Genomic DNA, 14484 nt, shown 5'->3' with positions numbered 1-14484 from the left:
TTGTGTTAAGTCCTTTATTGGCGTTTACTGCAATGTTATAGGGGACAGAGAGTAAATTAAAACACAGGAGAAATCTGCTGTCCTGCATCGACTGGAAGAACTCCTGATAAGATCACAGTCTTTAATTAACAACGGCCACAAGGTACAACAGTAACTGCACAATATAATTGATTGGATGCGAAGCACTTTGAGCTGTTTTCGAAGGACAGGATAAGGTGCAATGTAAATGCAAGCACAAAATTACAATTTTACAATATTACATACACAATAGTCACCACGATACTTTGGATTTAAGAAGGAATGCTCATCACAATATCCAGCCAGAAAATCAAAGCAAAATACTGCGGATGCTGGAAATCTGAAATAAAAACAGAAAATGCTGGAAAATGCAGCATCAGTGGGGACAGAAACAGAGTTAACGTTTTAGGTCAATGACCTTTCATTAGTTCTGTTTCTTTGCCTGACCTGCTGAGTGTTCCCAGCATTTTCTCTTTTTATTTCATAATAATGTCCAGCCTCTCCTTTTACTTGTTGGAATCATTCCTTTCTAGGGATGTGGGTGTCACTGGCAAGGCCGGCATTTATTGCCCATCCCTAGATGCTAGGTCGCTTCAGAGAGGAGTTAAGAGTCAACCATGTTGGTGTGGGGACTGGAGTCACATGTGGGCCCAGACCGGGTAAAGATGGCAGGTTTCCTTCCCTAAAGAACATTAGTGAACCAGTTTGGGTTTTTACGACAATCCGACAGCTTCATGGTCACTTTTGCAGATTTTTAAAAACTGAATTCAAATTCTTAAATGATCAGGGTGGGATCTGAACTCACGCTCCCTGGATTATTAGCCCAGGCCTCTGGATTACAAGCCCATCAACACAACCACTACACGGCCATACCCCTGTTTAAATTGAATAGTCTCACGATGGAGAATCTAATTGGGTCGCATAAAAGCCCAAACAAGGAAACCAAGCTGGGAGATTGAGGAAGGCGGATCAATCAGCAAACCACTCGACCCAGATAGGGAACTCACGGCCAAGTTTCGTACCTGATTATGAAATCGTGGCACAGAAACCAAAACAGAAGAAAGGTAAGAAACAGTGCCAACCCCAGGATCCTTTTGATCCGTAACTCGCCAGCTCAACGTGATTCTCACAAACCTTTTACAATTTCCCAAATCAAACTATTTTTTGAAAATTTTGCACTGCCCTGTAAATAGGAAAAAAAATGATTGAATATTCAATCTTAATAATAAAATTAATATGACACCAAAAGCCAGGTGGTGCTAGATAATTGGAACAGACCCTTACACGGGGGTACATATAGCATCTGGGACACAGCTGGAGTTAGTGAGATGATGCAGAGCAGGTGAGGTAACTATTAGAAGCCCCCCTCTCCCCCACATGCAACGTTCAAATCAACCCCCCCAGCCCCATCACCCAGGTCAGGACGGTTCCCTGGGTTGCAGGCACTAGTTGGCTCTCTGCCCAAATGATCGTTCTTCATGATACGAGCCTGGGCAGCAAGGGTAACAGGGGATCTGATTTTGGAGGCCTGGAACCAGAGTCCGAACCCCGTCTTCATTCAGTGTCCACACATCGACAGGGGAACGGCTGGGAATGGATCGGGAGCCAGGAACCCAGGTCAATTCTTCCCCTCTCTTCCCCCCCCAAGGGCACCAAGGCTGAATGTTGGAACCTACTGTTGGCTCAGCTGAGATCCACAGACCAGGGACGGGAGGGGAGGGGAAACCAGGGGCCTTCCTGCTCTGTGGATCCCAGCCATCAGTGGAGCTGCCTTTTGTAAGAGACTCCCAACTTTCTGCCCTCCCTCCCCCGCCCCCCCCGAAGGTGCTGAGCCCCACTGGGATATAATTCCCCAGGTTGGCAGCCTCCCTCCAGTACCACACCCAAGGGCCAATCTTCATGTGTGAGCCTGGGCAGTGAGTGTTGGCAGTCTGTCCCACCTCCAGGCTTTTACAGCCTCTCCTAAGGAGGGGGATAAATAGATACATTTAAGGGGAAGCTAGATAAACACAGGAGGGAGAAAGGAATAGAAGTTTATGCTGATAGGGTGAGATGAAGTAGGGGTGGGAGGAGGCTCGTATGAAGTATAAACACCAGCAAAGACCAGTTGGGCCGAATGGCCGGTTTCTGTGCTGTACATTCTATGTAAATCTCCAGAAGTTTGGGGGAGATTCAATTACCTTCAATCTGCATCCCTCTCCCAGAGACACGGTTACAAAGATTAGTCGAGAACGCATCCCCCTACCTGAGGAGATAGTGCCGTTTCTCGATCTGGAGAGCAACCAGATCTGGCTGGGATGACCAACCAGTTCTGCTTGTTGATCAGCCTCCTTGTGTCCCAGAGACAGTCTTTGGTGCAACATCGCCGTGAGAAAGCTCAGTCCCAGCCTGGGCTTCATCATTCTGCTCCCCCTCACCATCCCCAAGATTGACCTTTTATAAGGGTCACAGTTTCCACTCTACCACATGGTTTGGTTCCCAGGTCAGTCTGTGAGATGGTGAATTGCCAGAGACTCACACACACACTCTCTCTCTCTCTCTCACTCACTCTCTCCCTCCCCACGGAGATTCTGGGCATGTTACTGGATCCAGTGCATCACGGGAGCAGCCATTGGTTGCTATGGAGGAAGCCAGCTCCCACAATGCACTGCACTATCCGCGCATGATCCTTTGATTAAACTACATGGAACGTTGTTACACTTCAGAACAAAGGTGCATTTTCTTTTCTCTCAATAACTAACCAGGCCCTCCAACCCAAGCAAAAAGGTTGTGGGGGTGAAGATTTAGCCAAATGCTAAAGAGGAGGGGTGGGGCCAAAATGGCTGGGGATTCATGGACCTCATGAAGCTGTGGACCTTGCACATCCCCGATTTCCTTCGCCCCACCATTGGCGGCCGTGCCTTCAGCTGCCTCGGCCCTAAGCTCTGGAATTCCCTCCCTAATCCTCTCCGTCTCTCTCTCTCTCCCCTCCTTTAAGATGCTCCTCTTTGACCAAAGCTTTTGGTCACCTATCCTAATATCTCATGATAATCGCTCCTGTGAAGCACCTTGAAACGTTTTACTACGTTAAAGGCGCTATATAAATGCACGTGGTTGTTGTTGGACCCGCACGGACCATTCATCGATCGTGTCTGATAATTAAATAAGAAGATAATTGCACGTTGAAACCTGCACTATGTGTCATAACGGATGGGCCCTCTCCCCTCCTCCACTGTCAATAATGTAAATTGGCGGATAATCGAGTATCGGAACGGTACAGCAACGGATAAAATGAATTTAATTGATCTCGGAGTGAGGTTGGTTTGTGTCAGACCAGAGGAGGTCGGTGAGCTGTGCACGATCGGAACAGTGGATAACTCTCGCGCGTTCTCAAAGTACGAAGGTTAAAAGTGCAGGCGATTGTCCAGGAATGGGTCGGGTTGGCAGGTCTGTTCCGATTGTGCCACACGCTCACCTCTTATTCCAACAGACAATCTAATGTGAAATGTGTCAGGCAGTGAAGAATTTGGACGAGAAATCCATTATTCTCTGATTGGAATGAGAATGGTTTGAGGACTGGATTTCGATTGTGGCGCCAGTTGTCATGGTGACAGTCTTTTATACACCCAATCACCTTCAGCCTTGTGAACCATGGAAGTGTCTGGAACTTGCCCCTCTTTCAATCGCTGGAACATGATTCGGTCGTGTAGCCGGTTGGTCTGACCTTGCCAGAACTCAATGATGTTGGGCTCCAGGAGAAATCCTCCCCTAAAAACAACATACATCCAATTACATAGAACGTACAGCACAGAAACAGGCCATTCAGCCCAACTGGTCTATGTTTATGCTCCACACGAGCCTCCTCCTTCCCTACTTCATCTCACCCTATCAGCATATCCTTCTATTCCTTTCTCCCTCATGTGTTTATCGAGCTTCCCCTTAAATGCATCTATGTTATTCACCTCAACTACTCCATGTGGGAGTGAGTTCCACATTCTCACCACTCTCTGGGTAAAGAAGTTTCTCCTGAATTCCCTGTTGGATTTAGCAGTGACTATCTTATACACACACGTGACAAAATACTTCTCGAACACTAGAGATCAAAGCTCAGGGGCTCGCCCCTCCCTATCTCTGTAATAAATAGGCCCAGACTGAGTAAGGACGGCAGGTTACCTTCCCTGAAGGATATTAGTGAACCAGTAGGGTTTTAACAACAATCCCACACTTTCACACTCACTTTTACTGATGCCGGCTTTTTATTTCCAGATTTTTTTTAAAAATTGAATTCTCGAACTGGCCATGGCGGGATTTGAACTCTGGATTACTAGCCCAGTAACATAACCGTGACACCACTGTACCCCTGGAAGGGTGGGGCCTTGCTCGGTCAGCTGTCGGCCGTCACTCACCAGTACTCGGGTATCGGCACCTCCCTTTCTTTGTACAGCTCCTCCAACTGTGTGTTCTTCTTCCTTAGAAACTGAAAAGACGAGAACATTAAGTGGATGTCACACTGGTGGTACCATAAAGCTCTGGTCAGACCCCATCTGGAGACTGCGTTCAGTCCTGGGCACCGCACCTCAGGAAGGATATAATGGCCTTGGAGGGGGTGCAGCGCAGATTCACCAGAATGATACTGGGGCTAAAAGGGTTAAACTACGAGAAGAGGTTGCACAGACTCGGCTTGTATTCCCTCGAATATTGAAGATTAAGGGGTGATTTAATTGAGGTGTGTAAGATGATTAAAGGATTTGATAGCCTAGATCAGAGAAACTATTTCCTCTGGTGGGGGGAGTCCAGAATAAGGGGCATAACCTTAAAATTAGAGCCAGGCCGTTCAGGGGTGATGTCAGGAAGCACTTCTTCACACAAAGGGGAGTGGAAATCTGGAACTCTCTCCCCCAAAACGCTGTTATTGCCGGGGGCCAATTGAAAATTTCAAAACTGAGATGGATAGATTTTTGTTAGGCAAGGGTATTATGGGTTACGGAACCAAGGCGAGTAGATGGAGTTAAGATACAGATCAACCATGATCCAATTGAATGGTGGAACGGGTTCAAGGGGCTGAATGGCCTCCTATTCACTTGCTGCTCTGTGGAGCTGGGAGGATGGGGAACGCCTCATTAGATTTAGTTTGAAAGATTCTCCTTCCTCTCTGTTGACTCTTGCAGATCCACCAGCACCCTCCTCAGGCTTCTATGAGATTGGATATTGCGTATCAGCAGGATGTTGAACCATGTGAGGCATCACAGCCACACCTGGTCCTGTTCTTGCTGAGAGCCAATTGTAGCGCCCACTACCTGCTGCTCAGGTAACAGCACAGACCATGGAGCACATCTGGGACCCCCCCCTGGTCATTATGACACGAGGTGGGGCATTTACCAATCGAACCATCAGTGATGAGGGGGGTGGGGGGGTGAATAAGGGGGTAACACACTTGTATAACTTGCCTATAGAAAGCAGGCACATAAATATCAAACAGCCCTTTCAAAACAGCCAATCACAGTCCAACCCTCCCCAAGGGAAATTATTTAAAAACTATTTAAACCCTCAGCACCTGCATGAGAAGAACACGATACTGAGACATGCAGAGGGGGGAATCAATCAGGCTTCCTGCTACTGATTGCTCTCCAGTGACTTGCTGGAAAGCGCGTGTGAGTGTGTAAGAGTGGGTGTGCGTGATTACGTGAAAGTGCGTGAGTGTGTGCATGTGACAGTGCGTCTGAGTGCATGTGTGTGCATGATTGCGTTAAAGTGCATGAGTGTGTGCGCCTGTAGGTGCGTGTGTGCGTGCGGGTGCGTATGGTGGGGGAGACCAGGTCAGCTCTGGTTGTGAGGCACCCTGCGATTGAATACCCTGATGGCAATCACTGACTTGGCTTCTACATGGCCGGCAGCTGCTAGGGAAGAGTGGGAAAAACACAGAGACTTTTTTATGCGAGTGATAGTACGTGAATAACTTGTTGAATTTATCGTATGCTCAGCCCAGTTATTCATTAACTTCACACTCTTTCTGCACAGGGAAAGCACAAACCGTTTCCTTGGCAACAGCACATTCAGACACTGAAAACTGCAAGATGCGAGGGAGAAAACAGAAAATGTTTCTGCGCCGTGCACCGTAACTGTGGCCACGAGTGGAAAGAGCCGATGAATACCTGGGGATGGGGCGGGAGGCCACGATCGCCCTGTGCTGCTGGTGTGTTGGGAATGGTGGGTGGTGGTAATTGTGGAGAGCAGCAGGCCCGGGTTGAATGGTTGAGCTGTGAGGGGGGCTGAACGTTCTGGAGTTTTGCTCAATTCCCTTTGGGGATCAGGGAATGTTTATATAGAACTTTCCCTCTGAAGAATAAATGAGTGGGTAGAGACCATGGTAGGGTGGACTGGACGTGGCCTGAGGGAGATTAAATGGGTGGGTAAAGACCATGGTAGGGTGGACTGGACGTGGCCTGAGGGAGATTAAATGGGTGGGTAGAGACCATGGTAGGGTGGACTGGACGTGGCCTGAGGGAGATTAAATGAGTGGGTAGAGACCATGGTAGGGTGGAGTGGACGTGGGCTGTAGGATGGATTGGTTGCATGGCCTTTACTTGTTCCATACTTTCTTCTATTTTACACACACAGCAACTGAATTGAATTTAGACCAATCGATCTTATCTCTAAAACCGAGACCCACGTTTGGTTTTGTGCACACACCTCTCGGTCAGGGATCACCGTACTCTGACGACTGACCACGGCGCCAATCTGGCTGCTCTTGGGCCGGGAATGGAAGTACTCCTCAGAATCCTTGCCCGATAACTTCACCACGTGTCCTTCGATGCGCACCTGAGGAGAAAAGATATTCGTGGTCAGTGCTACTGCTCCAATCAACTTACCAGCGGGTGGAACGAAAACACGGTAGAGGCAGCAACATGCTCAATGCATTTATACAAATGAGAAAGAAAACATAACACTGAGCAAGCTTTGCGGGATCCAAGATCCAGCTCGGGGCGGGTGCGGGGGTTCAGCAGAGGGAGGGTGACCAGATAACGATCAGGACCGGGAACCTTGGCTAATATTTTTCCTCCTCTAACACAGTGGGGCAGTTGTAGTGCCTCCTACTGGTGCGATCAGTTGCAGTGTCAGCTGTGGCTCAGTGGGCAGCACTCTAAGGTTGTGGGTTCAAATCCCACTCCAGAGACTTGAGCACATAATCCAGGCTAACACTCCCAGTGACGGTACTGAGGGAGTGCTGCACTGTCGGTGGTGCCGTCTTTCAGATGAGACGTTTAACTGAGGCCCCGTCTGCCCTCTCAGGTGGACTTAAAAGATCCCATTGGCACTCTTTGAAGAAGAGCAGGGGAATTCTCCCTGGTGTCCTGGTCAAAATTTATCACTGAAACAGATTATCCCATCACTTTCTAATCACTGTTTGTGAGATCTTGCTGTGAATAAATTGGCTGCTATATTTTCCTATTTAATAACAGTAATTCTACTTTAAAAGTACTTCATTGGCTGTGAAGTGCTTTGGACCATCCTGAGGACATGAAAGGCATTATATAAATGCAAGTTCATTCTATCAGGCACAAACTCGGGAGCAAAAATAAAGCACATTTAAAATTGAGTAAATATGTAAATGAGAACGTACTTGCCTATTAAGGGCCTCCCAATAAAATACGATTGCTGCAACTGGATTGGTCTCCTAGAGAGAGGCGGAAATATTAGCATATTGTGCAGTCCTGGTCTAAATCTGCAATCAACTGGCAACTGGCGAGAATGATCGAAATGTGTAACAGGATTACAATGGGGGTGAGGCGTAACAGGGTGGTTACAATGGGGGTGAGGCGTAACAGGGCGGTTACAATGGGGGTGAGGCGTAACAGGGCGGTTACAATGGGGGTGAGGCGTAACAGGGTTACAATGAGGGTGAGATGTAACAGGGTTACAATGAGGGTGAGATGTAACAGGGTTACAATGGGGGTGAGGCATAACAGGGCGGTTACAATGGGGGTGAGGCGTAACAGGGCGGTTACAATGGGGGTGAGGCGTAACAGGGCGGTTACAATGGGGGTGAGGCGTAACAGGGCGGTTACAATGGGGGTGAGGCGTAACAGGGCGGTTACAATGGGGGTGAGGCGTAACAGGGCGGTTACAATGGGGGTGAGGCGTAACAGGGCGGTTACAATGGGGGTGAGGCGTAACAGGGCGGTTACAATGGGGGTGAGGCGTAACAGGGCGGTTACAATGGGGGTGAGGCGTAACAGGGCGGTTACAATGGGGGTGAGGCGTAACAGGGCGGTTACAATGGGGGTGAGGCGTAACAGGGCGGTTACAATGGGGGTGAGGTGTAACAGGGTTACAATGAGGGTGAGATGTAACAGGGTTACAATGGGGGTGAGATGTACCAGAGTGTTAGAATGGGGGTTGAGATTTGCCGTTGGTGCAGAGGTGACCAATCAGGTATCTACTCACCAGCTCCCCCCCCTTCCTGCTCTCATAGTTTGTGTAGAACCTAAACCCATCGGGTCCAAACCCTTTTAGCAGCAGCATGCGAGCTGAGGGCCTTCCATCCCTAGAAAAGCAGAAACAAAGATCTGAAACAAAGTACCCACATTCCACTTTTAAATCCCGTCACGTCACTCGTGAATTCCATCCCTCCATCTACTAATTACAACGTTGATTTCTCAGCCAATCGAATGGTAAATAGCTCAAGATTCACACGATCATGTTATAACTGTGACCAGGTTAATCTTTGGAGCGTTTGTCTGAGCCCAAACATCAAAGTCCCACTGGTTAAGCAGTAAACACATCTGTGCCCACTGGAGGTTAATATTAGAGCACATTCGGGGAGAAAGAATTTCCACTTATATAACATCTTATCAAGTGCTGAGAAACATCCCAAAACACTTCACATACAATGAGTTACCCGGTGCCGTTACTGTAATGTAAGTAAACACAGCAGCAATTTTGTGCATAGTGAGATCCCACAAATACTAATGAGCTGAATGATCTGTGATTGGGTGATGAATGTTGCCCAGGACACTCCCTGCTTTTCCAACAATATTTTATGTCCTTCTGAACAGGCAAACAGGACCTCAGTTTAGCATCTCTTCTGAATGCCAGCACCTCCGACAGTGCATTGGCAGGTTGGCCTAGATTACCTGATCAAGTCTCTGGAATGTGACTTGAACCCACGACCTTCTGAACCAGAGACAGGTGTGTGACCACCTGAGCCACAGCTGACACTTTTAGTGAAAAGAGCAGGCACTGTGGTATTAGAAGCTGTGTTTGTAATGGTGGAAGCAGATTCAACAGTAACTTTCAAAAGGGAATTGGATCTTTACTTCAAAAGGAAAGATTTGCAGGGCTATGGGGAAAGAGCAGGGCAGTGGGACTAATTGGATAGCTCTTTCAAAGAGTTGGCACAGGCATGATGGGCCGAATGGCCTCCTTCTGTGCTGGATGATTCTCTGATTCCATGATAATTACATAGAATTTACAGCACAGAAACAGGCCATTCGGCCCATCTGGTCTATGCTGGTGTTTATGCTCCACACGAGCCTCCTCCCACCCCTCTTCCTCTCACCCTATCAGCATATCCTTCTATTCCTTTCTCCCTCATGTTTATCGAGCTTCCCCTTAAATGTATCTACACTATTCGCCTCAACTACTCCTTGTGGTAGTGAGTTCCACATTCTCACCACTCTCCACAGGAGAAGTTTCTCTTGAATTCCCTTATGGATTTATTAGTGAATATCTTATATTTATGGCCCCTAGTTCTGGTCTATCCCATAAGTGGAAACATCTTCTCTCCGTCTACCCTATCAAACCCTTTCATAATCCTAAAGACCTCCATCAGGTCACCCCTCAGTCTTCTCTTTTTTTAGAGAAAAGAGCCCATCCTGTTCGGCCTTTCCTGATAGTTGTAACCCTTTCGGTTCTGGTATCATCCTTGTAAATTATTTTTTTGCACTTTCTTCAGTGCCTCTCTATCATTTTTAGGTCGGGTGGGAGACCGTGCGACTTCAAAAGCTAACTCTAAAATACACGTCAGGCCTTTTGGCGAACATTTCGAGACACTCCCTTAGTTTCAGCGACGAGATTGGCAAAGGTGGTTACTTGGTGCAGGTGGCGAGGCACATGGCGTTAGCTTCCCGGATAGACGGGCAGCTTGTGGCCGCTTCAAACCAGTCAGCAAACTGCTTAATGGGGTCCAGAGAAACCAGCTGATTCTCTTCAAAAGCCTGGCAACAAAAAGAGAGAGAGAAATATAAACATATACAAACCGAGGGACCAGCAAAACAGCAGCTGGATGCACACGTGTACGTTGTTTTAATTATTTGGTCTCGGGATGTGAGTGACCTTGGTGAGACCACGTTTACAGCACATCTCCAGCCACCCTGGCGATGGGGCTGCCCCTATGTGTGTGCACACATGCATCGACATACTTTCAAACTCTGCAAAGAGAGGTCATTAATCACTGTTGCCATGTAATTGTACAGATTTTTTGACAGCACCTCCCAAACCCACGACTTCCACCACCTGGAAGGAATGAGGGCATTAGGCATAATGGAAACACCATCACCTCCAGGTTCCCCTCCAAGTCACACACCATCCCGACTTGGAAATATATCGCTGTTCCTTCATCGTCACTGGGTCAAAATCTTGGAACTCCCTACCAAACAGCACTGTGGGAGAACCTTCGCCACACGGACTGCAGCAGTTCAAAAAGGCCCATCTTCTCAAGGGGCAACTAGGGATGGGCAATAAATGCCGGCCTGGCCAGCGATGCCCACATCCTGAGAATGAATATATAAAAAAACACACACACCAGCTCCCCCTGATGGCTTGGTTGGGTAGTGCTGGGCATGGTTTGCACTGAGCCATTCAAGCAAATAAGAAGGAAGGAAAGAACTTGCATTTATCTAGCGCCTTTCACCCCTTCAAGACGTCACAAAGTGCTTCATGTTAAGGGAACAAGAGCTAGTAAAGAATCCATTTTATACTAAAGCCTAAAGTTAAAGTTCTACGAACTCAGCTAACAACCCAGTCTTCACAGAGGTCACAAGCAGGGTGATCTCAAGGTCACGTTACACATTGATTACGTTTATGTTGTTGCATACCTAAAAACATAGGAACAGAAGGAGGCCATTCAGCCCCTCAAGCCTGTTCCGCCATTCAATTAGATCATGGCTGATCTGTATCTTAATTCCATTTACCCACCTTGGTTTCGTAACCCTTAAAACGATTACCTAACAAAAATCTATCAATCTCAGTTTTGAAATTTTTAATTGACCCCCAGCCTCAACAGCTTTTTGGGGGAGAGAGTTCCAGATTTCCACTCCCCTTTGTGTGAAGAAATGCTTCCTGACATCAGCCCTGAACGGCCTGGCTCTAATTTTAAGGTTGTGCCCCCATGTAACTGGGTTGAAACCAACTTATCTGCAGTGTAGTCATGATAGTGCCTGCTACACCTTGCTAACTCTAAACACCAGCAGGCCTTCAGGACCACGGACATCGGATAGAGAGCCTGCAACTTCTTGATAAAGACTGGGTGAGAAATAATTTAAAGGGTATCAAAATCATGCAAAGTACTGTAGTTAGAAAGATAGAAATATGACAAAATTGTAACCTGAGGTTAGAAGAAGATGAAGCAAATGAAAAAAATCTAGAAAGTTGAACTCCACGCCTGTAATGTGTGATCTTTTACACCACAGCATCACAGGGTAGTATCTGTGATTATGTATCAGCCCTAGCTCAGTGATAGCACTCTCACCTCTGAGTCAGAAGGTCATGGGTTCAAGTCCCACTCCAGAGACTTATGCAGAAATTCTAGGCTAGCATTCCAGAGATGCTGTCTTTCTTTCACCAATGCTTTTTGTTACTTCCAAACTCGACTATTCCAATGCTCTCCTGGCCAGGCTCCCATCTTCCACCCTCCATAAATTTAAGCCCATCCAAAACTCTGGTGCCTGTATCCTGACTCGCACCAAGTCCTGTTCACCCATCGCCCCTGTGCTCGCTGACCTACATTGGCTCCCAGTTCACCGAAGCCTCGATTTTAAAATTCTCATCTCTGTAACCTCCTCCAGCCCTACAACCCTCCGAGAACTCTGCGATCTTCCAATTCTGGCCTCTCGTCCATCCCCCACTCCTTTCGCTCCACCATTGGCGGCCGTGCCTTCAGCCGTCTAGGTCCTAAGCTCTGGAATTCCCTCCCTAAACCTCTCCATCTCTCTCTCCTCCTTGAAGACGCTCCTTAAAACCTACCTCTTTGACCAAGCCTTTGGTCACCTGTCCTAATATCTCCGTATGTGGCTCCGTGTCAATTTTTGTTTGATTTACGTTCCTGTGAAGCTCCTGAGACGTTTGATAACTTTAAAGATGCTATATAAATGCAAGCTGTTGTTGTGTAGTGAGATGTGGAGGGATTTGTAAATGCGGGAAAGGATTTTGAAATCAAAGCTTACTATACAGAGGAACGGAAAAAAATACACGAAACCAATGTCATCCCAAGGACTTGCTTTGTCGTTTGCTGGTGACACAGCTGCCAGGGGCCTACAAGTGAGTCATCACTCCTTCCTCAAACAAATTTTAAAAATGCAAGTTTTTAAAAAATTTATGACACTGCCCTTTAAAAGATAAAATGACATTCTGTACATCTGTTTCATTTTTTTTACAAACGAAAATGGAGCCCGGCTGAGAATTTCCCCCAGTTACACAAGGTGCAGGTGAACGAGGCTTCCAGGAGGAGGCGCTTCTTGTTGTTTTAAAAGGGGAAACATGATTGAAATGACTGGAAGTATTTGATGCAGGGAAGGACTGGAGGGGGGGAAAGGGCAGAACGCGCCGATACATTTCACCGAATCGATACATTGCGGGGCAGGAATGGTTACATCGAATCGCTACATTTTGCTACTCACTTCCTGGTCGCATTTGTAACTCTTCCTCATGGCGGCCACGGAGAGGCTGGGGTTGGAGAAAGGGGAGGACATGCTGTAGACGCTGGGAGCAGGGCGCCGCCTCTTCTTACCGATCCACGTGTACGTGGAGCGTCTGGTGAAACTGATCGTGAAACTGATCCTCAGAGGGTTAGTTACACGCGGCCACATCGCAACCTGGGGGACTTTGGTCACTGTCTGTGTGTTCCTCTCTCACTGCTCACACTTCAGTGTGAATCCTCCTGTATAAAATAGTTTCCCACACACTTAGACAAGCCGCGCTGTTAAATGCTCCATTACTTTTCAGACTTGGTTAATCATCAATTGCAACATGTATTTATTAAATAAATGAAATGGGAGCTGACTGGCTGGGAGGGAGGGAGTGAGTGCTGGCTCCCAGAGTACAGGTAATAGCTGTGTTATTACCACATCATTATTAGTTAGTGTCAGTAACCCAGGCTACTGCGGCCATGTGTCACTTGTATTATACACATTCTCGGGTGTGCCAAATGTGCGCTGTAACTATTAACACCACTGCGACAGCCAATGATTTGCAAAGGCAGGGCAGGACACTGCCGGCAAAACTTAAGTGAATTTTACAGCAAAACAGAGCAAACAGCAAAGCCGTGAATTTTACAGCAATGTGAGGACGCGCCGAACGAAGGCACGGAGGTTTCAACAAGGGAAGGTCGATCAGAAGGCTGCGTTACCCCCCGAACATGCTCACAGATCTCCGAATGGGCTCCCATCCCTCGACCTAAATCAATGTGTCACCAGTGGGTGGTGAGTGAACTGGAGGGAGGAGAAAAAATGAATCCCACCTCCTGGTGGTCGGATATTTCTATTTCAGATTCATTCTCCCCATTTCTATTTTTAAAGGGAAACTCCAGTTATGTCCCCCTCCACTCCCCAATGATCCCCTTCCTCCCCTGAAGGTGCTGACATCTGCTGGGGTGCAGTTCTACGGGCGGCAGCTGCCCTCGAGTGCCCTGACCAAGAGTGATGTGTGAGCGTCATCAAGCTGTTCGACCACAGGGAGCATCGCAGCCAAGCCCCATTTTGTCCACACACAAGCAGGGATCACTGGAAGGTGATTGGAACAGGACCCCTCGCTGATACTTCCCCCTTCTTTAGCCCAATGGTGACAAAAGGGGAAACAATAATCTATCTTTCCACTTTTCAGACCTGTTGTGTATTTCCAGTATTTTCTGTATTCGGTTATTTTATTTATATCAAAAACATCAATAATAATAATAATAATAATCTTTGTATTCATGCGACACCTGATCACATTGAAATCTGTCCAAGAGCATAAACCCAGCCTCCTGGTTGGGGGATTTAGTTATGATTGACAGCTAACTGACCAATTAGAAGGAAGGAGCGCTGGCCTCTGCACCAATCGGCACTCGGTTGTACAGTGGAGGTGGGCGTTAGTTTGATTGACAAGAGATGAAACCCCGCCCTCCCGTTTTGCTGATTGGCAGTTGTTGGAAGCAAAGAAAATAAAGTTTGGCCAATAAGCGACGCCTCCATGCTTTGGTAGCCAATGGGAAGCGAGGTGGGTGGGATTTCC

The 14484-nt window shown here is 47.5% G+C and overlaps 1 protein-coding gene across 1 annotated transcript; it reads right to left on the bottom strand.

The window, feature by feature from the left end:
- On the bottom strand, positions 1-13170 carry pnpo (pyridoxamine 5'-phosphate oxidase). Its single transcript, XM_067969352.1, has 7 exons — positions 12894-13170; positions 10090-10214; positions 8443-8542; positions 7619-7672; positions 6688-6816; positions 4404-4474; positions 1-3765 (listed from the first exon to the last, which is right to left on the bottom strand). The coding sequence occupies exons 1-7, from the start codon at positions 13080-13082 to the stop codon at positions 3600-3602; spliced, it is 834 nt and encodes a 277-aa protein (XP_067825453.1). The 5' UTR covers positions 13083-13170; the 3' UTR covers positions 1-3599.
- Between the last annotated feature and the right edge of the window lie 1314 nt (positions 13171-14484).

Source organism: Heptranchias perlo, chromosome 30 (assembly GCF_035084215.1).
Source record: "Heptranchias perlo isolate sHepPer1 chromosome 30, sHepPer1.hap1, whole genome shotgun sequence".
Taxonomy (NCBI): Eukaryota; Metazoa; Chordata; class Chondrichthyes; order Hexanchiformes; family Hexanchidae; genus Heptranchias; species Heptranchias perlo.
This window is presented reverse-complemented; position numbering and strand designations above follow the sequence as displayed.